The 24,108-nt window shown below is 40.5% G+C and overlaps 3 protein-coding genes across 3 annotated transcripts; 2 read left to right on the plus strand and 1 right to left on the minus strand.

Annotated features, from left to right (window-relative positions):
- On the plus strand, positions 1 to 2,047 carry LOC306739834 (myocilin-like; the record flags this gene model as incomplete). Its single annotated transcript, XM_079221897.1, has 3 exons — positions 1 to 478; positions 1,007 to 1,111; positions 1,245 to 2,047. The coding sequence occupies 3 exons, from the start codon at positions 1 to 3 to the stop codon at positions 2,045 to 2,047; spliced, it is 1,386 nt and encodes a 461-aa protein (XP_079078023.1).
- A 6,034-nt stretch (positions 2,048 to 8,081) lies between these two features.
- On the plus strand, positions 8,082 to 10,416 carry LOC306749230 (peroxiredoxin-6-like; the record flags this gene model as incomplete). Its single annotated transcript, XM_079232494.1, has 5 exons — positions 8,082 to 8,173; positions 8,784 to 8,940; positions 9,574 to 9,723; positions 9,861 to 10,007; positions 10,130 to 10,416. 5 exons carry the CDS (start codon positions 8,082 to 8,084, stop codon positions 10,256 to 10,258), a joined length of 675 nt encoding a protein of 224 aa, XP_079088620.1. The 3' UTR covers positions 10,259 to 10,416.
- A 957-nt stretch (positions 10,417 to 11,373) lies between these two features.
- fggy (FGGY carbohydrate kinase domain containing) lies at positions 11,374 to 19,969 on the minus strand. Its single transcript, XM_079228561.1, has 13 exons — positions 19,818 to 19,969; positions 19,125 to 19,213; positions 18,664 to 18,779; positions 18,387 to 18,515; positions 17,305 to 17,408; positions 16,889 to 16,996; positions 16,518 to 16,579; positions 15,464 to 15,626; positions 14,720 to 14,794; positions 13,881 to 14,001; positions 13,594 to 13,688; positions 12,188 to 12,249; positions 11,374 to 11,841 (listed from the first exon to the last, which is right to left on the minus strand). Exons 1-13 carry the CDS (start codon positions 19,944 to 19,946, stop codon positions 11,760 to 11,762), a joined length of 1,335 nt encoding a protein of 444 aa, XP_079084687.1. The 5' UTR covers positions 19,947 to 19,969; the 3' UTR covers positions 11,374 to 11,759.
- Positions 19,970 to 24,108: the final 4,139 nt, after the last annotated feature.

Raw genomic sequence — 24,108 nt, forward strand, 5'->3', positions numbered from 1 at the left:
ATGTGGCTCCAGGTGTCTCTCCTCTGTCTGTGCTGCTTACCTCTGCCCAGCCAAAGTCAGACCCAAGACCGAGCCTCCCTCCGCCGCTCCAATGACCATGCCGGGCGCTGCCACTACACTTTCACCGTGGCCAGTCCAGAGGAGTCCAGCTGCTCCAGAAGCAGCATGAAGCCAGAGATGGATGGAGTCTCGTCCCGACTCACCATGCTGGAGGCTTTAGTCAGCCGTCTGATAGCAGGAGTGGATGGAGACTCCAGGACTAGGACTAACGGTGAAGAGGGTCTCCAGGAAGCCTACTCACAGGTAACAAGGGAAAGAACCCAGCTGCAGCAGGACAAAGAGCGTCTGAACGGGCAGGTCCAGGAGCTGCAGAGGAGGCTGGCCGAGCTGAGTCAGGAGGCAGAGAGCCTTAGGCAGAGACCATGCCAACAGATACACACCTCAGGGGGGACTCAGCGTGAAAACAAACCTGCCAGTGGTACGTACATCAGTGGGAAAGGGAAAACACACACAAATCAGAATTACTTTTACGTACAAGACTGGCATTTAACAAGTTATCTTTTCAGAAAGCTGATAACAGATAAAACAATTCTTCTCTTCTGAGAAATGTATTTGTGGTATGAAAAGTGTCCCGGCACAGCAGGTCAGGTTGCAGTTAGATGTCCAGGTTGAGTATGGGGATTGGAATTTACAACAGAGACTCTTCTTTTATGGCGTTGTCACTCAAGCATTTCTGTTTATGTGCATGTGATCATTTTCAAGGGAGCAACAGCAGGTTTATAGGGAACCTGCCATGCTCAGAGGCAAGTAAATGAGATACTTGGTCTTTGATGCCATCTGTGAGGTGTTTCTGACGATGATTTAACTGCAGATTACTGCTAATAACTACATCAATTACCAATAATTATTTTCTACAAAATGTTCTACTCAAAATTCCTTCCCAGCCGGTAGCCTGTGAAACATTTTGCTGTCTTACACATGTTTCTCCTTCGCTTTGTCTCTCCAGACCCTGCACATGATTTGGGGAATGGTGCTTACCAGGAGATGAAGGCTGAGGTTACAGAGGTTCCAGCATCCCACCTCATTCCTGAAGGAAATCACAACTTCACTGGTACATTTTGGGTTTTACTGATGCCAATGTAGCTGTCCAAATTGGCCTATAGTGGTGTAATGTTGGTGCAAATCAATGTGATCGGATGCATTTTATAACAAATACCGAGAAGTTTAACTCTTCTTTTCTCCAGGCTGTGGAGAGCTGCAGTCAGTGGGAGATCCCGTGTTGCACAGGAAGGCTGCCAGTATTACAGGGAAGTATGGGGTGTGGCTGCAGGATCCCGAGCCTCAGGGCCCCGATTACACCAACAAGACTGTGTGGCGTATCGACACAGTTGGCAAAGATGTCCGTCAGCTCTTTGCATATGAAGACATGGATCAACTATCCCAAGGCTTCCCTATGAAGATTATGGTACTGCCAGAGCCTATGGAGAGCACAGGGGCAACCATGTACCGCGGCTCCCTTTACTACCAGCGCAAACGCAGCCGTACCCTGATCCGTTACAACCTGACCTCTGAGAGTCTGGCATCACGGCGAGAGCTGCCTCAGGCGGGCTTCCATGGCCAGCACCCTTACTCCTGGGGTGGCTACACTGACATTGACCTGGCGGCAGACGAGCAGGGCCTGTGGGCGATCTACAGCACAAGTAAGGCAAAGGGTGCAATTGTGATTTCCCAGCTGGATCCTAAGAGCCTGGAGGCGAAGAGGAGCTGGGAGACCAACATCAGGAAGAACACAGTGGCCAATGCGTTCATGGTGTGTGGACGTCTGTACACGGTGGCCAGCTACACTGCACCCAACACCACCATCAACTATGTGTTTGACACAGCCACCAGCGTGGGGCAGGCTGTTGCTGTGCCCTTCAAGAACAAGTACCGTTACAACAGCATGGTGGACTACAACCACGCCCAGAGGAAGCTGTACGCTTGGGACAACTTCCACATGGTCACCTATGACATCAGACTGGGCAGGGCCAGCCATGGTAGCAGCTGAAGAGGACACAGACTGAGAGAAACTGCTGTGAACAGGAATAAAGAGCAAGTGAATGAGATAAAACATACAAGCATTTGCATTGTACTGATGTTATTGCAAAGCTTGGTAGCCTATGCGTTTTGCATCATTCAAATCTATTTTTTTCTATTACTATTGTAAATAAGATATAAGATGAACAGAAATATAATCATAAAGCATATTAATGTGCCATTGATGATCTCAATGGTTATCACAAACAGTAATCATGGTTTAACATTTTGAAATATGTAATATATTTCTAAATGCTGACTTTATTACACACTTGCTTGTTTTTGTCATACTTTGCCATTTAATTTCAAAAATATTCATAGCATATCATTAACTAGCGTTAGCACGTCTATGCTACACAAGCTACTGAAAGTGAACTGAATGTATATACTTGCTGCTTTTGCTTTTTAATGATTCCAACCATGAATAAAGACCTACCTGGCTTTACAGGAACAATGTTGTTTCTCAATTTCATGGTTGTCCGTCACTATCGCCAGATGATGTGGTGGTTCACCCATCTTTAACTACTGAAAGTTAGTTGCTAGGTTAGTGTTATTTCACATTACTGTTGGAGTTTGTTATTGGTTTGGTCCTACTTGTTTTCTGTATTAATGAGGACTCGTGTCTTTAGACCACACACCTACATTGTGGCCGCCTGTGAGCAATTTGTGCCTCTGTACCGGAGGCCTTAAAACCTCAGTGTAAACACACGTCCAGTCTCTGTCATGACACCCCATATATACAGTACTCTTAAAGCAGCTACTACACTCCATGTTGTCATTTGAAACCATATTCCAGGTATACATTGCCCTCTGTGGACAACTCTTTGCATCTGCATCATGCATACACACCTCCCACCTCTATTGAGTAAGAGTATATTCTAATTCAATCAGGCTCCAGCCTGAACTGGTTTCAAAGTTTAAAGGTAAAACCACATAAAATCATTAGAAATTAGTTTAATGTTTAGTTTGTAAATAACACTAGCAGATGGTGGTTGACAGCACAGTTTAACAACACTGTAAAAGGATATGGATGTATTATAATGCCAGTCAGGAGACTCAGCAGCTAATGGAAACCTGACCGAGTGTGAGTCGACTTCCTCCCACCAGTGTTCACACACAAACTGTAAACCCACTGTGGATTGTTTCAGCTCTATACAAAACAACATGTGACACGGTGCCGCCCCATACTGAGACAAACTTCTTTACCAGGAAGTAGTGTACTAGTGTCCTTTTCTCTATACTATAAGCTTTCATACTCAGCTGGTATTCCGTGTCAGTAAGATACAATACAATAGCTTTAAATGGTGCACAGTTTATTTAGTAAAAATAAATACATTGTAAGGTTAAGTCCATGCATAATCAACACCACTATGCAAACAGGCTGCATGTCCATCCATGAGTACCCACGCCATCAATTTCACACCAATTCTGTCATAAGTTATTTGTGCAGCTATAGTATATTGTTGGAACAAGAAAAGTGAGATTTCTTTGTTATTGTTTTTTACAGCCTGTAAACTGTTGTCACATCCCTGCTCTGTACGTCTTCTTTGTGTCATATATGGTTGAGATATGGTCACTCTGGACGTGGCAAGGCAATTAGCAGTTGTATTCATCCTTAGGAACATTACACATATATGCCCTCATGTCAGTGTGTTCGACTGCTCACCATGGCAATATGCAAAGCCTGGTCTGGCCTTTATGAAAAAGCCTTTTTTATAGGAATTGTATTGATGTTACATGTGTCTGTAAACACATGTAAATATGTAATAATGCTGTCAGTAAAGCTGGCATTTCTCATTTTAGTTTGGGTGATGGTGACAACCTACCTGTGGAGTTGAGAGACTAAATGTAATTGTTGCTAAGGCTGGACAAAGGCTATGTGGATCATGATTTGATTTTGGCTACAATCTGTATAGAGTTTTTACTAATACAATTGTACTCCAGATACTGTAGGTAGAAAATACTGATAACTGCAGTGTGGCAAGACGCAGAAACTGATGGCTCTTTGCACTGTGGCCCAGATTATGTGGAAGTCTCCTACTTCACCTTTGGCCACCATAAGGTGCTGGTCGTACACAGTGGAGGGCCCCTGACTTGCCTGTAAAAGGAAGTTTGGATATGCAAAGTGACTCACTGATTACAGTGCTCTCCTTTTACTTCCTCTCTGACTCACCTATGGTTTCACATGTAAAATTATAAAATAATTATAAAATTATAAAATAATATTCTATATTGTAAAAACTTGAAACCTGTGTGTGTGTGGACGCAAAGTCAGAGCCAGAAGTGGTGCGGTTGAGATGTGAATGGCCTTACTGTGCAGAATTGTGACAAATGTCGATCTAGTCTAGTGATGTAAAAGCCAAATGAATTCTGTTTTGAAAAAAGAATACCTGATTGATTCAGGACCATATATGAAAGGGCCCCCAAATCAGAACTAAAAAGCTCAGCTTCAATCTGATTATAAAAGAAAAAAGAAAAATCTGATTTGGGTCACTTTTGGCTGCAGTGTAGCTTACAGTAAGATGTATAATAAAATACAATATAACAAAAATATGTTAATAATTAAATTATGTTATGTACAATCCCTTTGGCTGCTGTCCATCCTTTCTGTTTGGTAACAATGCAGTTAGAACTATTAGATAATCCATTAATAAATGCTCATGAGTTTTTACTTTTGAATAAGCCTTCAAATCTGAATTTATAAATGTTGATTATTGATTGCGTGCTATAAATATATTTATATACTGAAAGAACAAAACGACAAATCAAGTGTTTTGCTGAAGAGAAGTTTTGTTTCGGAACTTGACAACCCCAAAGTTGTTCTTATTAATGGTCAATAACTGATATGTCTATACATTATTTAATAACACTAGTTACTACTTTCAAACGTTGTCTCATTGAAGAACTCTTTATATGAGACTCTGGGCATTAGCAGTGCAACAAATGTACGTAAATGGTAACAATGCTACACTTGTTTAATTGTCTAAAAAGCTATTTCTTAGGAGATTAAATAATTGAAACATTTGACCAAATTCATTTCTCATTTCTCAGAAACAGTATTTTCAAAACGCAGTGGCATCATAGGTGATTATGTGCCGAAAATAGCTCTGCTATTTCACCGCAGCACAATACAGTATACCTGACTTGATTTCAAAGATGTGTGACGACCCTCCTCCCATGCCCTAGGTGTGGCCGTTTCTCAATCAGCGTTCTTCTCTGTACTTGTGTTCTTGTGGACTCGTAAAAAAGGTCATCAGTCGCGGCCCAAGTACTGTTCCAATTCAAAAGTCCGCTTCTCGCCAAGAACGGTGAAAATGCCCGGATGTGACTTGATCCACCCATTTTACCGGGGATGCGTCAGAGCAGACTTGAGCGTACTTGAGAGAGCCAATATCCCAGAATGCATTTCGGACCAGCAAACGGGGAACAATGACGGATGAGAAAACTCCTAACTGAAAGTTGACATTCTCTGAATATTGCCGTTGTTGAGTCACAAAATGTAATTTTAGGATGTTTTCAGGCGAGAAGTTAATTGTTTAAGCATCAAATCTGTGGTCGATTTGTCAATAATCAGCCGACTTAAAAAGATACGCCGACGGTTTGAGGTCCTGCTCGCGGGACCGGTGAGCCCCGCAGCACCGGGCCGTCAGCGCTCTGCTGCCCGCCAAGAGCAGCCTGATCTCGGCTGGACTTTTTGAAATGATCCGCTGGCTCAGATGTCTCCGTATCGATTAAACATGAGTTATAATTCGGTTTCGAGGATCTAACGAGCAATATTTATTATTTTATTATTTATTCACAGTCACATTAAATCAGTTTGACGGAGGGAAAGGTTAAGATTTATAACTTAATGTTTTTATTTAACTTTTACTTTGAACTACAGCGGTGTCTTATTACTTTTGACCGAATTCTTTGCAATTATATGTGTATCTATATAAATATATAACTGTATATATATATATGAAATACATATTTATAAACATATTATATATGCAAGGATATGTGTATCTGTGTGTGTATATATATATATATATATATATATATATATATATATATATATATATATATATATATATATATATATATACATGTATATATACATATATATATATCCATCCATTTTCAACCGCTTATCCGGGGTCGGGTCGCGGTGGCAGCAGGTTCAGCAGGCCGACCCAGGCTTCTCTCTCACCCGCAACATTTTCCAGCTCATTCTGGGGGACCCGAGGCGTTCCAAGGCCAGCCGGGAGATATAATCCCTCCAGCGTGTCCTCGGTCTTCCCCGGGGCCTCCTACCAGTTGGACGTGCCTGGAAAACCTCTAATGGGAGGCGTCCAGGAGGCATCCTGACTAGATGCCCGAACCACCTCAGCTGACTCCTATATATATATATATATATATATATATATATAAAAATATAAAATATATATAAAAATATATATATATATATATATATATATATATATATATATATATATATATATATATATATATATATATATATATAGGAGTCAGCTGAGGTGGTTCGGGCATATATTTCAATATATATATATATATATATATATATATATATATATATATATATATACATACACACACACACACACACAATAATATGTGTATCTTTGTATATATATAATATATATTCATAAACACAATATATATACAATGATATATGTATGTCTGTGAAACCAGTGCAAAAAGAGCAGGGCTGTCATATTTTGTACAAATACTGTACAAATACTTTACAGTGAAGAATCAGAGTGAACTCATGACAACAACAGCTGTGGTGGTGATGTCATCAAGTCAGTTGCTGTTCCAATTGCAGAAAGACCGTCCTGCGTCCTCCTGTCCTTGAGAGTCTGGACTCCCAAGTTCAGACTCCAAGTCCAGACTCCAAAAGTTCACAAGTCCGTACTTGTGTACTTGGATATTGAGAAACGGCGATCCTCTGTTACAGGTGCTGATTGGCGGGTCGTCAGCCGAGACGAGCCACAGCTGAGCCGCTGTGGCCTGGCCAAAAAAAGGCCTCTGCATTTTGCTCACGTGGGCTGGGGGAGGACATTGTCACCATTTGGTGTTTGAGTTGTACCTTTATTTCCCTACCTCCACGTTAATTAGTTTTTCTTGTGTTATTGTTAAAATGAATAGCTCTTTGTCGGCAGCTGCTCGTCTGTTTTGTTGCAGCCTTGGAGCCGGGTTGTGACAGATGTCAGATAACATATACACAACATGTACATAGGTTTTGGCCTGTTATGTCTATTTGCAATGGCCATCGACATTATTCAGCTCGACAACACTTCAGGGCCTCACTTTTGAGTTGGCACAGATGTGAGTGGACATTATTTTATCGCCTACATGTCCCAAAATAATGAAATCCTCACAGGCACACACTCCGAGAACCAAAGATCTATCGCCAACGAAAACCGGACCGTTATCGTGAATATCGGCTGGCTCTGGCTGACGGAAAAGTCCTCAGATGATGCCCGGTTTCCAGACACAATGCCACGGCAACTATTCCACCTGGATGTTGGTGAGGACATTTTCGTTTGCCAGTGTCCTCAGTAATAGATCCACCCTTCTTTATCGACCACCTGTGGCCAATAAACACTTTAATCCTGCTGCACTCCGACACCAAACATCCTGCAAACTGAGAAGTCCAGACACAGGGGTTAATACCAGTTCAGTTTGGAATGCTCTAGTCACGTGGGCACATTAACATGTAATTAAACTAGCATGGAGTTTTTTTTTTTTTATAAAATAATGTATGTAAAATAATTTTACCAGAGCATATATTCAATACATTCTCGTGAAGAAGTGTTTCATTGATCAATCACACTGCTTTTTATAAGCCAGTGAGTCATGTTATGCTGCCCTGTGCAGTTCACAGATGATGATGCATAATAGAGTAACCTGTTGAGAGGGAAGTTCCCGCCTCCATTTTATAAAGCGTCTGTCATCAGAGCTGTTGCTGAACAGATCACACCTCCACGGCCACACTCAATATGCCGGGACTGCTGCTCGGAGATGTATTTCCTGATTACGAAGTGGAGACCACCAGTGGCAAAATTAAACTGCACGAATTTCTCGGTGATTCGTAAGTAGCCTTCTTTAATATTGATATCCTTGCATATGTATTTGTAGGCTTACCGAGAATTCAGTTCACCCGAGAGTGAGAGAGATTGCACCCAGTTCCTGTTACTGCTACTGACTTCTGCTTTAGACCTTTGCTTATGATTTATATAGCATCAAAACATTTAAACGTGATACTGTGTCCTATTGATGCATGTCAATAAAAACAATGTCCTATAATGTGGTGGACACATGAATCTCTGGCAGACTTCATATGTACAGCAGTTTATGACCAAATCCTCGGGCCGTTAATCAGAGAGTGAAAGTTTTCAAATAAAAAGCATCAATAAGCCAGAGTTCAAACCTTAAATCCCTCAATGATGCAGAATCACATCGCTGACCTCCATGACAAAAGCCCCCTCTGTCACAGATAGGTCACATCCTGTCAGTTTAGTGTCAGATGCATCGTTCAGCGTATCCTATTGTGCAACATCAGTAACCATTTATGTCTAGCGAGAGGAAACGTAGTGCAATGGAAACATGTTTGGAAACCTCAGATTGCATGTCGTAATTACAGAAGCACTGACCCTTGAGTGAACCCGACACGGCCTCACTGATCGCTCTTTTTATTTCAGATGGGGAATCCTGTTCTCCCACCCAAGAGATTACACCCCGGTGTGCACCACAGAGCTGGGACGAGCTGCCAGACTGAGCAGTGAGTTCAGTAAACGCAACGTCAAAATGATCGCTCTGTCCATTGACAGCCTGGAGGATCACCACGGCTGGACCAAGGTGTGATAGTTACAGCATCAACGTGCACAGAAAGATGTTCATGACATACTGAGCATCAAAATGTGGACTTCGCAGCTGGTAAAACTGTTAGTTAGTGAGCTCTGTCATATATCACATAATCCTTTTAACAATAGATTTGATGACTACTGATGCTACATTTTAGTGTGTCGCAGGTCCTAACTACACACTGAAATACATACACAAATCATGCTAATGTTTCTGAACCTATAAAACTTAGACCTAGATCTATAACGTTTACTTTTCAACACCAAGTTCTGGAGAGAAATATCTCAATTTTCCATGATTTTCTTGACCAAAAAAGAACCAATCAATTTTGAAGGGCAAACTGGGATTGGTTCCTCTAGATTACATGCTATGGTCAAATGTATGTATGAAATCAGTTTGGATGTATCTAGTCTAGACTGCATCAAATGCAGATAACAGTGACATTTCACCACTAAATTCTTATTAGTTCTTCCTTGAGTCTTAGTGGATGTTTGTGCCAAATTGGAAAACAATATCACAACATCGGTTTCCTTTAGTTTTTTTCATCATAAATATCCCATGTTTAAAAAGAGCTCCATTAGTGTAGGTTTGAATAGCTAAGGTATTGTGAGTCTCTGTGCTAACTAGGACATCCTGGCATACAACTGTGAGGAGTCTGCTTGCTGCTCGCTGCCCTTTCCCATCATAGCGGACAGTAAACGGGAGCTGGCAGTGGCCCTGGGCATGCTGGACGCAGATGAGAAGGACAAAGATGGCCTGCCGCTCACTGCCCGTTGCGTAAGAGTCTTCACAATCAAAATCCAACATACCTCCTTAATAGGATGCATTCAAACTAAATATAGTATATACTCTAATGCATATATAGAATAATTAGTAACCTTGTCAGGCTCCATCTCTATCTTTTTTATTTTTAGGTGTTTATCATTGGCCTTGACAAAAAGCTAAAACTGTCACTCCTCTACCCGGCCACCACCGGACGCAGCTTTGATGAGATTTTGCGAGTGGTGGACTCACTCCAGTTAACAGCAGGGAAACGACTGGCCACACCGGCCGACTGGAGGGTATGCTACACCTTTGAAAGTGACCTCAGTTTATGCCAATCATTTCAGCAGCTGACTACAAAGATAATAGAAACAGGAATTGACCTGCTGCCATTTAGAATAACCGTTTCTTTTCCCTCCAGCCTGGAGACTGTATGATGATCCCTCCCAGCATGTCGGAGGAGGAGGCTGCCTCTTTGTTCCCAGCTGGCGTCTACTCCAAAGACCTGCCCTCTGGCAAGAAGTACCTGCGCTACACACCCCAGCAATAGACACGGCCGAAGACAGCACTGATATTGAACACTCTTGTGTTGCACTCAATACAGCAGCTCTCGTTCTTGGGCCTTAAAGATTTACAGTACTGCTAGTTTTTGCCCCTACCAGGTAAATAAACTAGTCAGCGGGCATCCCAGTTAGTCAAAATGGAATATGTTGGACTTTTCTAAATTAGAGGTTTTACAGCATCTACAACTCCAATAATAAAAGCTTTAATGTTCAACTTACTTTTCAAAAAGTGGATTATTTTTGGAAAGATGGAATGTAATATTTAAAGATACATTAAACTGTTTATTATTATTTATTATGGCAGAGAAGCTTCTATTTTGTAACAGTGATACTTTTAGGATTTAAAACAGTGTGTATTGTTTAGCCATGCACCTCTTCTTTTTTTTACCAATGCAAGAGGAAGTGGTTTATGGTGCTAGGTACAGAAAGGATGACCTATTAAGAGCAAACAGTGCTATGCCTATGGTATTCATTTGATCTGACAAGAGTCCTTCAATGAAAACTGTTTCACAAATACAGTTGCCTGCTTTCAACATAATTGATTACTATAACTTGAATTGGTTCTGCCAGGTCATATTTAAATTTCACTAAAAGTCTTGCATCTATTCTGGTTGATTGTTAGATGTACACATTTCCCCTGTGTGGGACAGTAAATGCATTAAGGTTAGTATTTAGCAAACAATAAATTTGCTGTCATGACTTCTGAACGCTAACGTTCAGAAGCACCTTCATGAGTTTGTTAGCTTTGGCCAACAGCCTCGTCCCTGTCCCTTCTCTATCATAAGGTAGTTATGTTTGAAGACTGCTGCTCAGCTGTGTAGGACTTGGCGTTCCCCCTCACAGTGGTGACGGCATCAGAGAAGAGCTGAACAACTTTGATCCTGGGGATTGCTGGCTCCTTTCTGTGACTAGCAGATAGGAGAGGTAATACAAACAGGAAATGGAAGAATAAGATAAAATACAGTTCAAGAATTAATTGTATATCAAAACACATTAGGTTGGAGTGAAAGGTAAGAGCAAAGGTCTATCACTTTAATTATTTATTAAGAATACATGTGAAGGTGACGGCCCTTGATGGCGTTAAGCTGAGGAGAGAGCCGAGCTGCAAGTCATCGTATCTGCTGATGTCACCACATCCCCTCCTCTTCCTTCTGGGTAGAACTGCAGCAGGGGACCTAAAAGTCAGACAGCCATAAAAAGCTCCAGCAGCTCGTCTCCATAGAGGTCTTCTCTACTGTCATCTGCCAGGTGGTTTGAAATCCTGCAGCAGTGAAGTCTATACTCACATAACCAGAACCAAGCAAACCTCCTGACAGATATTCAGAGTGCTGTTGTCCTTCAGGTTATTGATGAAATTTTAAAAACTGGACCGTTCTGGAGGAAAAGCAGCAAGTTCAAGACTTCTGTTCTCGTTTCCAGTGTGTGGATTTGTCATCCTATGACGACAGAGAGAGTCAGTTCCAGCTCAGCCGCCTCCAACCAGCAGCGTCATCTCTGGTTCATGAGGACCTGGTACTCCCTCTGGTGGGCGAACAGTCGCAGGAACACTTTGTACTTTCTCTCGTAGAAACTGAGAAAAGTATAACATGACAAATAATTAAACAAATGTGATGCATGACAGTCTATGTTTCAGTTAGTAATAAAACATGCTGACTTATTATATTGTGAAGTTGCCTCACAACTCATAACCTGACCTTGACTTTGTTTGTTCAATATTGTACAATCTTTATCTGTATGTGTTTCTTTAAGTATTTAAAAGTAAAAACTCCTAATATAAATAAAAGGAAAAAAACATTTATTCGGATAGAAATGTTAATATGTTGCATTCTTACTGAATAGAACATCATATATCCCACAGACCATTAGAGCCATCATGACTTTTACCCGAAATTAAAATATAATTCTCTTTGTCTCACCTCTGGAGCTCCAAGTCAGGCTGAACAACTTTCCCCACTTTAGCCATTCTCTCCATTGCCTCCTGAAACATAAATTGCAAAGACAAATATCACTCAATAAATCATGTTATGCACATTCAGTTCCAGCCGTGACCCAGTTATAGTATTAACACGAGCCAACTGCAGTGGTTTCTGAGTTTATGACTAATGCAGTGCAGGGCCTCTCTACTGTCTCAGCCTAAAACATTCAGCCAGTTGACTGTGTGCAGCTCAGAGGATCAGACACAACAATTGCCTGCAGTGATTATGGCTGAAAAATGGGTGACAGGTGCAGCCTAGTCTAAACAATAGCATCTTATTTTTAGTATATCTGGCTTAAAGGCTTGCTGTGAGCTATGGTACTGAGACACTGAGGGATGACAGCTTGACAGAGCAAAATATTTAACCATCACTTTATATCTTAAACACATTGTGCCACAAATGTTCTCCGTGGAAACGGAGCCATGCACTTTATACTTTTCTGAGTTTTTTTTGGTCAATTTCATTAGACTACAAAATAAGAGCATTAGAATACAAACTGCTAAATATATTGTGAAATAGACACTTTTTAAAAGGGAACGTCACTGATTTCCCTCATGAAGTTTAGTTCAATCTTCATTAGGAGTATCCAGACTGTGGAAACAACAGTATAATGTCTGCTGTGGCTCTAGAAAAAAAAAATGAAAAAAATTGCTATTTCAGGTTGGGCTTGAGACATTTTAAAAGTAAGTCTGCACTACAAATGAAGGTGTGTGATTTGAAGAAGTGGACATTTTGAAGTCAGAGGGGCTCCAATGAAAGATGCTATCCTGTTAGGTCTTTTAAAATGTATAAAAAGATTTTATGATTTTGGAAACCAAGATGTTTAATGCAACACACACAAAGAAGTGCAAAGTACAAAACAATTTACAGTCATGCAATATTCAGTACGAGGATTATGGTTTGTATTATCTTCTCCACTTAAAATAGCAAATGTAAATTTCTATTTTGACTATTTATGATGTTTTCCATTGGAACACTTCTACTGTACAATGCACAACAGATTTCCAGGTGAGTTTTCATCGGAGAGTAAACAACTGTATCTAATTACATATTTTTGAGAATCTGCGATTTTTGGGGATTTTTTTGTTCAATCTTGTAATCTAGTCCAAAAAAACTAAAGATCAAATCTCCCTGAAATGTTTATAGAGTTGACTCGCCTGCAGTGGCCCGTTTTGGACAGTAGTTGTATGTGGAGATTTTAAAACACATCAAGAACATTTGTGTAAAAGCACACAAGGATATTCCTAATTATTAGTTTCAAATTTAACCAAAAAATAATTAGGTCTCTTCTATCTAAGCCCCTGTCGCTTGTATGACCATACTTTACACCCTGTAGGCCACTCCACCTGTACAGTGCTGCAGTCCTGTGACGCACATGCACCCAGGACTGCTGCTCCTATCAACACCGCCTCCATCTGGTCTGGCAACACCACGGGCAAGCCTGTAGAAGACAATATTAACAAGCATCCATGGGAGATACTGTTGAACAAAAGTTTTCCTAACAATGTGTCCGGTTAAAGTTAAAGTTAAAGTATTTGGGTAATGATTATTTAACATGTTCGGATAAATGTCTATTTAGCTTAACTGTCATTCACAATATCCAAGCTGCTCATGCCTCACTAGTATGTCATACCTGTAGCGTTGGCATTAGTCTGGACAAACAGGGCGTTTTTGCTCAACCCACCACACAGGAAGAGGGTTTTGATGTCATGACCTGCTTCTTTCATGGCCTCCAGAATTTGACGAGTACCAAGCTGAAACCAGGGAAGAAGATTAAAAGGGAGTCAGGTTACAAGTTAACAAATACACCTTCCTTCACACTTTAAGACCGGGGTTCTCAGGGACGCCTTAGAGGGGAGAACATTTTCCAAGGACCCTCATCATCACACTAATGCTTATTACAATTTCTGCTCTTTGATGCCATTGGAGCTATTTATATTCTACTGTTTTTCAACCTAAATAGGTCATAAACCTATATGAATTCCTATCAGGTTAATACCACTTTGTTTTGTGCATATATTAAGGGTGCTTTGTAATCAGATGTTGCTCTTCTCAATGAAACCAAACTCAATATAACTCAATTATTTCCCAACGCTCACTAGCTAGCTCGCTGGCTAATAAGTCAAGCTAAGCACCAGTAGGAGTGGCTCGTTGAGTGAAGTTTTTGATTCATGACAAATTTACATTATGTGTCACATGCATCAGTTTCTATTGCTCCAAATCTTGAGTGGGTGGCAGTAATGGACACAATATACTTGTTTTATTGAGGCATACCGTTTTTCAATGATAAATGATAAAGCACAATATTGTGATTGATAGCAAATTATATCAAATCATAGACCCACTGACACAGTGGCACAGAATTCCCACCCACCCTTGAGAATAACTGCTTTAAAAGGTAATAGGTTGTCAGGCTGAGGCTCAGATCAAATCATACGCCATTTTGAAACAAATAAAACACAGTAGACTCACAGCGAGGGATTGTATAGTGGCCAAATAGAGCAGGGCCAAGTCATCCAAGGTTTGGGAGAGTGGCAGTCCAATCACCTTCAAAACAGTAATGACTCATTTATAAAAGTCTAAAATGTCTCAGTGCTGAATAATAGTCACCAGAGAGGTGCATTCACCAACAAAAACGTTGCTAAAAGCACAGCTGACATTGAGGGGATGAATCATTGATTCAATCGAAACAATATTTAACATTTACTCAACTACAGATACGGCCTGGAAACAATGATTAGCTCACTGAATACAGAAATAATTGTGACACACTTTCATTTTAAGAACCATGTAAATTCTTTGCACTTCCAAAATAATTCAGTGAAATCTTTGAAAGTGAATGTAATCAGTGCAATTTAAAAAAAACATGATGCAAACAAAGAAAAATCTAAATCTGACGGGTGCTTTGTAAAGTTAGCTGCTTCAGCAGCTGATAGTTAACAGTATTATGAATTTATTTTGTTTCAAAGAATATAGATATGTATGAAAACATTGACACTCATGTCTGATAATAGTGACAGCCTGTTCACCTAACTCACCTACAGAAAGCAAATATGCATATTTAGCAAAATGTTAAATAAGACAATTATATACAAGCAACAAGCAACCTCTTAAGCAAACTTAAACATTTTAGGAGGGTCTACAATGACCACTGAACTCTGTAGGTTAGTGCAGTCAATAACATTTCTCGCGAAGCCTTGACTCGTGTCCCCTCACCATGCCCTTCAAGGTCGGGTCAGCCAGGGGCGACCTGTTCCCGTGGAAGTCCGGCCACACGTGGAGACTTGAGCCCAGCAGGTCAACAGTAGAACCAGAAGTAGCCATTGAACTCAAGTGGTTGTTCAGGTAGCTGAAGATGTTCTCGCCAGTAGGGAGACATCTGGGAAAAATAACAGTAGGGAAATGAAGAACCCAATCTGATGAGATAACACTAAAGGTGTTGTTGTGTGAACACTAATACTTAGTTTAGAAACGGCTGGAGGCCCTTATCCCTGAAGATATTTTGACATGACATACCAGGAAAAGCAGAGGTGTTACTAATGACATTAACAATCGCTTATTAAGTGTTCCAGTCCGCTACGTCAGTGAACATGTATGAACAATGTTCCAGGGCATTTTAGTTTAATTCTCAGAAAATGTTAAGAAACTCAAACCAGTAAATATTGAATAACTTAATTTTTTCAACCCTTTAACCACTTCTGATTGTTCACAAAATTCAGAGGACCACAATAAATATTCTGCTCACCCATCACTGCCTGTCATTATAGATCCAAATGTGATGCATTCAGGGTCATATACTCACCACACACTTTGGCTCTTTCAACACTTTTTTTCGTCTCAAAAACTCTATTATATTATAATAAATCTATTTTGTGTCACTGCATTCAAGGGAACGTTGGCTAGCTAACAGTGGCAAAACACATGTGTCGTGATTGCTGGTCATTGACGTTATGCTTTGTTTGAATTACTATGTTTTTTTTCATGTGATATTTTAACAAATTTTGATTTAAAAGTAACTAGCATTGTAAATGAGTCCATAGTCCATTTTTTTTTTTACATTTAATGTAAGCATTTAGCAGTACATCCGCAGCCCACAAGATGGAGCTATGCTGCCCACCGGTGGTTGAGAACAGCTGGTATAGAGTACACAACCTTACTAAGCTTCTAACCTTCCCAAAGCTGACTAAACATTATTATACGTCAGCTAAACAGGGATGACAGCTGTGCTAGAAGGTTTTTGGGAGGTGCAGCACTCAATGCATCAGCTGACCTCTGCTGTGCCTGTTCTTGGAGCTGAGTGTAGGCGGCGTGGCCCTTCACCATGTGGTCAATCTGAGGGAGGAGAGAGCAAAACAGTTTCACAGAAAGAATTACAGATGACACAGCTGATGACAGCGATGATTCAAATGTTGATTATTTTGAGTCGTTTATTAGCTATTTTGAATTATTGGTTAAAGGTGTCAATTAAGAAATTCCCATGTAGAGTTGCTGGAGCTTAAAACGTTATAGAACAGACAGACTGCGGGTGACTTTTGGGTGCATCGAAACATGAATTGTATACATTGTGTCCCTTATTGCATGTTGCTGCACAGCATAAAAGGGGCCAGTGAAATCCTGCTTAAAGCTTGACAGAGGACTGACCAGCCTTCCTGTAGCACTCTGTCCCCCCTCGTTGAGCCACATGCCCGGCACCATGGCAGACAGGCAGGGCCCCCACACTCCAGGCACAAACAGAGGCTGCTTGCTGATCTGATGCACATGAATGAAAAATGTGATGTTTTAGTTTGCATAGTATATCACAGTGGCACATATAAAAACATACAAAGATATAGGTACAGCTGGAGTTAAAAGCTAACAGACATACTGAAATGGAAACCATTACCTGCGTACCTGCGTATTATTTTTAGTTTTGTTTTACATCACCTTCAAGTTAAGAAAAAGGGTGAAAGTGTCAGAAAGGTCATCATTGAGTTCATACCTTGTCTATACTAAATTAAATTCAAGAGTATTTTTCAGAAAGTAATACAGCAGGTGAAATGTGGTTGTAAACTGCTCACCGCCATGTGACAGGTTGATGTTCCACAGATCATCGCCATGCGTGCGGTGAACGGCTGGTCCTCACAAGGCAACTGAAAGCCTTTTATATCTGCACCTATCACACCTGGGAAGAGCAACATTACACATTTTAAATCAGATTTTATAACCATCACAAATCTTACTTTGCAGGGAAAAATACACAAACATGTTTCAGTGTTTCCCAATACACAGTTCACAAAACTCCTGTTTGAGCCCAGTCAGGGACAAATTGCAGATGAAAAGCTTTAAATCCTTTTGAAGTGCTCCTTTAACCTTCACATGGAATTCAGCAGTGACACTAACTGCTGGAATAATGTTTGTTAAGCTGGTTTGAGTTTAAGGTGGAAGGTTCATCTCTGTGAGGGGGTAGGGGGGCGTACATCACTGTGACATGCATTACTACTAAAAGTGCAGAGTGTCTTAGCCTCGGACTGATACGACAATGTGTGATAGGCAGAGGTCACAGCTAGAGGGCAGAGGGCAAAGTTCATGAGCAGTTTATCTCCCAGAGCAAAACCAGATGGTAGGGATTTCTGAACCACAGGCACAGTCGACTTGGAGATAACAAAGTGCTCATACAGTATTACAGCACCATTAAGAAGTTACTTTTTTTATTTGTTGAATCTTATTTAATTTGTCCCCAAACTAGCAAAGCAGGGATTGTTTTAGTGGGCTAGTAGTCTAAAATCCATATTGGATATTGTAAAACCTCTACTTTTCAATTCAAGTCATTCCTTTGTTGTATCACTACTATGGTCAGCTATCTACAAAAGCCAAAACGACAAATATAAAATGTAATGATCTGGACAACGACTGGCTCAGCGTTCCATGAACATTCTATACGATGATATTCATCTTTCTTTTGAATTAATAAGGTCTGGCAAGATTGGTAAACATACATTTGCCCTGAGCACCTTAGATGACACATTTCCTGGTTTACGCTTATTCAAGTTTGTAGTTTAAAAATGCTCAAAGCCATGTGGGACCTACAAAGCTGCCTACACCTGAGATTTTTTTTAATATATTTGGCAGAAAAGGACTGCTTCAATAAACAGGTGAATACCAAGGCCTCCAGCATGAGCATCAATGATAGAAGCACCGACTGCAGTTCCTGGCTCCAAGCTCAAATCTGCTGCTGCGTCCTGGGTGAGGCCGTCTCCCAATGGGCTCCCTGGAGAACAAGTCGCGCTGCCTGGATGATATAACACAGCACCACTTAAATAATGACAAATTAACTCTTTTGTGGATGGTGTTTTTTTAAAAGGTCACAACATGAACTGAGCAATATTTTCTGTTTTCTTTCCATCTTAAAATATACAATTAATTGTAAATGTCTTTACCTATTTTGGAAAAGTTGTTTTCCAGGAGATCCTCAAGTCCAATGTTGGTCCAAAAACCAGCATCCCATCCATCTGGAGGGCAATAAGTCCATTTACACACCAGAGTACATAAAGACCTGTGAAACATTGCCAACAGATCAACAGTATCTGGTGAAGACCAAAGTCAAAAAAATGTTTTTCCATGATAAAAGAAACATTTCCTAGAATACCCTGCTTTAGAGGACAACCGATTCTTTCTTTTAAACAGACATTTGATACAAGGATAATATGTCAGCAGCTTAGCTTCATTTTATCATTATGATACTGTAGTCACTAACAACAATTTGTAGGTCTCTGTAAATGATTAACTCTTTTAATCCCTCTCTGAAATGCATGTATCAAACACATGTTGCACATGTGAATAACAAGATGAGATGACAGATTATGGTTTAAACATCATTCAATCATCAAACAAAGCTCACCGTGTCAAAGAGCCTGTTGCCTTCCACGACAAGAAGTCTGGAAGATCAAAAAAGTGAGCAGCTTTGTTCCAGCAGTGTTCTCTTAGATTCTGATTATAAAAGACAAAATAAATGTGTGTTAATGAACCAATAATCCGTGAGTAATAACAGCACATGCATGTTCTGGCAGACCTTAAAGGGAGAAAATCATAAATACATATTTTTCCTCTAACCTGTAGTGCTATTCATCAATCTAGATTGCTTTGGTGTGAGCGTTGGGGATATTAGCCGGACAGATGTCTGCGAAGGAACTATAGTTCCAACATGAAACTGCTCACAACAAGGTCTGTGGATTGTCTTGAGCCAGGCCATGATTTCTGGAGCGAGACATTATTGTCTCAAATATATTTTTGGGGGGGTCTTGAGCACTACAAGGTGAGTGCCAGATAGTCCCAATATATTGGAGCGAAGACAGACAACTCTATGTCCGACATCTCTAAAACTAGGCAACTCACTCCAAAACAACCTACATTAATAATTATCACAACAGGTAACAGCAAGCTTTCATTCTATTGGATGCCTTCTGAGAAAAAGGTGGATCAGGATGAAAAACTATAACAACACCACACACATGTTGACCAGCAGCCAATACAGAGAGCGACAATTAAATGTATCGAGATCAGTGGTCCTGCGGTGACCTCGGTCACCTCTCACCTCTTTGAGCCAGAGCAGCTTCGGGGGTTGCATCTCTGGTGACATGACTCCTCCCACCCGACTCAGGACCCTGTGGTCGGTGTTGGTTATACGAGCGGCCTGCTCTTCAGCACGATGGTCCATCCACATCACAATGTTCCTTTGTCTGTCACCTGGGAAAGCCAGGTGAGGAAGGGGGAGGATCCGGTTATAGTGGGAGCAAAATGTAAATATACCAATTATTTTAAGATTAAATTAGTCGATGAGGAATATGAACAAAACTCAGACTGTGATATTAATGTATTATCTAGACAGCATATTATCAGCCATTTAACCTGACTACCATTACAAATAACATGTATCCCAAACAACTCCATTCCTTCTTTTATGTAGCTGACCCTGACCTCTGACCTTGTTGTGGAGGAGGGGGTTTTACCTTCAGGGATCAATAAAGTATCGCTTCACATTAGACTAAATCAAACAATCTATGCTAAACTCAACCACTGAAAGGTTTCTTGCCAAAACACTCAGAAAAAAAATCCATTCTAGTAAAATGTTACAATCAGCATTTTAAAAACAAAAGCAAATCCACATTTAATAACCCATAGTGTGTAGTTAGGTGTATATAAATGATGCTTTCCTGAAGTACAAAGGTCAGACTATAAGTAAAATAAATATTTCACTTACCATCCTGACTGACTGGCACAGGCTGGAAGCTTTGGTCCAAAACCACAAGTGAGCAGGTGGCATCAAAGCCGATCCCTCGTACCTGACTCTTCTCAACACTTTGGGTAACTCTCTGGAACAGATATCAAACATAGTACGTGTCATTAGGTCAATGGTTGTATACATAAGTAGTATGTAAACAGGGACCAAATCACTAGTTGCCAGGGGTTTCGTGGAAAGATGGTGAAGCAGCGCAACTCATTTAAAAAGTAATATGTAAATAAATATCTGATAGGATTTGGTGGGCATGTATCTGATAGGATAGGGTGGGCATGTATCTGATAGGATAGGGTGGGCATGTATCTGATAAAATAGGGTGGGCATGTCTCTGATAGGATAGGGTGGGCATGTTAACTAAAGGTAGGGAACCAACCAGTGCTTTAAGTCACCATGCCAGGAACTTACCTTGACAACTTTGCAGCATTTCTCCCAGATCTCAGTGGAGGACTGGACATAGTGGTCAGACTGGGGCTCCCAGATGCTGATGGTCTCCTCTGCAGTGCTCATCACCAGGCCAGCCCTGGTCACCAGTGCAGCCCTCACACTGGCAGTGCCCACGTCCACCCCGACATAATACACCTCTGCCATTAGGAGACGAGCTGAATGTAGCGTGGAGGAGTGGAGGTCAGAGGACCCAGGAGTTGATTATTAACCAGCTTACACCGTCAATGTCAACATATAATGGACTGTTTCGAAATAGATTAAACGAAACACATGTTGCCATGTGTTTCGTTTAATCTATTTCGAAACAGTCTCACATGTGGGTTGTTGTATATATTCCATTCGCTATTAATTCAAGATGTATTGTGTATATTTAGGCGCATCAGACTACTGCAATCAACTGAATGAGAACGCTACAGCGCAGCAACAGAGATGTTTTTATCATGTTTTGCACAGAATAGCCTTCACAACAGACGTTAGCAAACACAGAGGACCTTTGTGTAAAGGTTAGAACAACATATACGAACTTACCAGCAGATCAAAATGTTATTTCACCGCACAACACTTTTGAGTTTCTGATAATCGTACTTTGTGCTGGAGACAGTGGGTGGTACGGAACGCGAAATGGGACAAAAAGGAGAGAGTCGATTTTTTTTTTTTCCCTATCCTGCTGAGCGGTGTAAAGTCCAAAGGAAGTCCAGTAAACGGCATGAATGTGCTACTATAAATCCCCCCTCTCTGTCCCTCCCTCGTTATCATCTTATGTTTGTAGAAAACAGAATTTATAGAAGACCATTGGGTCATGGCAAATTAAAACACAAACATAGTCTAAATTTTCCAAACATCGCTGATGTGGGAGAAGGGAATGCCATAAGTAGAATAAATATGACACTGAAAACATATTCCATTTTGTTAAAGTAGTCCAATCTAATGTTTGTATGTATGCAATAATAATAATAATAATAATAATAATAATAATAGCTGGATGGTAAACATTTTGTTTATCAAATGCAATTGTGTGAAAATCTATAGGTTTAAGAGCTGTTTTATATTAGGGTCTATTTATTTTTCTTCTGAGGCATATTCCCGACTGTGTTCAATCATATTAACACAAACTGACAAACAACAAACAGGGGGCAATCTGTTTTATTCCATGTCTTCTCTGTGTAAACCAAGTAAACAAATTGATTTAGGGCATGCTCCTCCGATACCAATGCACAAGGCACTTTTTGACTTTCAAGTCAAAGAAAGTGCTCCGGAAGTGTAATGATGTAATAAGAAAACCACGTATCTAATGAACCGTAGACCATTTGATGCGCTAAGATACCCAGTGCCTCAGAAAGTGACGTCAAGGGTCCTGACAAAGCGTCAATATGTGACGAGTTGGGATGAGAACGTGTTGAGCATTCACAATGTGAGGGCTCTGGAACAAGTAAAACTAAATGGTATGCATTGTCTAATGTTATTAAGTACACCTGAGATTTTCACTCAAAATGTCTCCTGTCAAAAAAGGTCTATTTAATACTATGAGTAAAGACAGTGTAAATACAGACAGTGTGTTCCTACCACTCATATGTAAGCTGAAGGATATGATCTACTGTAACAGATAATAATCTGTTATCACAAACCCTGCCATCAAAAACATTGGCTCTGACTTTAATCGTGAAATGGTCTGCATCCCGCCTGCATGGTCACTTTCCTTTATTGGGCTCTTTTCTTCGAGGAGATCAACAGCTGTCTAAAGGAAGCGGTGCTGGCTGTGATCAGCGTGTTTGGACCAAGAATGAGCAGAGATGAGGTATAGAAAAACCAAGCAGCAGGACAGGAAGAAACAGATGTGCTTCAACAAACACTGTCCATGCAGTGTTTGAAATGTCATCTGTCTCACTCATTGCTTGGTGTGCGTGTGCATGTGCGTGTGTGGGGTCCACGCCTGACGGTAATCAAAACTTCTGTTGATACATCAACACATGGATATGTTCTTTCTCTGTTTTGCTCTCATGAAAGGGGTGAATGTTTCCATGGACCCTGGACTGTCCCTCCACTGTACAACAAAAGCAGGCATTTTGGAGGCAGGCAGGACCAGGTCCTGATTAGAAAACTGCATGCAGTGGAAACAGCTGGCCCAAGCAGGGAGGAGGAAAGCACTGTTATCTAAAAGCAGACCCATCAGGCCAGCAGAGGGGAAAAGCTGACAGAGAAACAGGAAGCACAGCCGGGACACAGCGGTAGTTCGATAGGAAAATAGGCTACTCCTCAGTGGGCCTTAACACAGGTGTTCAAAGAGAGTGGCTCATAAAGTTATAGTTTCATTGGAAGTTGCTCTATCATGTTAGGAGAGGAGGAACGATGAAATAATAAAACAAACAAACTGTGGTCTTGTTTAACTTCTTTACCACTGTAGTATTAGACACAAATGTTTCTGAAGCATTCCAACGCTGGATTTCTACTTCAGGGTGTCACATACTTCCAAATGGGTGTTGCACTGCCGTGTTGTGAGGACAACATGTCATCTCAAGAGTGTTGACCTCAGGCCGCTCTGGTTCTCCCAGGCTGTCTGGGGCTGTTAACTTATTTATAGTTGGCTTGAGGAGAACATGTTGAATAATACAATGGGAGAGGCAAGACAGACTGGACTGCAGCTGTATAGAGCCTTCAGTCACTGAGTCAATCCACAGAATATAATGAATATATTATAGTATATATATATATATATATCTCCTGCATTAGTGCACAAACACAGATCAAGTGGGCAAATTGATAAGTAGGGCTGAAATATAAATCATGATTTACCTTAATGACAATAAATGCAATAACCTCTTTTTAATTAATCTGTGCATTATATTTACTTCCATGTGTTGATTACGTTCTGATGTTAGTCCTTATATGACCAGGTTAAATTATATACATGTCAAGTTTTTACCACTTTGATTATCTGAGATTTTAATAAACTATTTGAATCTGCAATAACATATGGATTTAGAATGGTAAGAAATTCATAATATCTGTTGTTATATAGATTAATCTGATCGTTTCGCCCTATAAATCAACATTAATTAATTAAGCTTCTCACAATAGCACAACCCGATAAAAATATTACAGTATGTATGTATGTAAGAAAACCACAGTTATATACATATTTGTT

The sequence above is a fragment of the Taurulus bubalis genome (assembly GCF_910589615.1).
Source record: "Taurulus bubalis genome assembly, chromosome: 1".
In the NCBI taxonomy this organism is placed as follows: Eukaryota; Metazoa; Chordata; class Actinopteri; order Perciformes; family Cottidae; genus Taurulus; species Taurulus bubalis.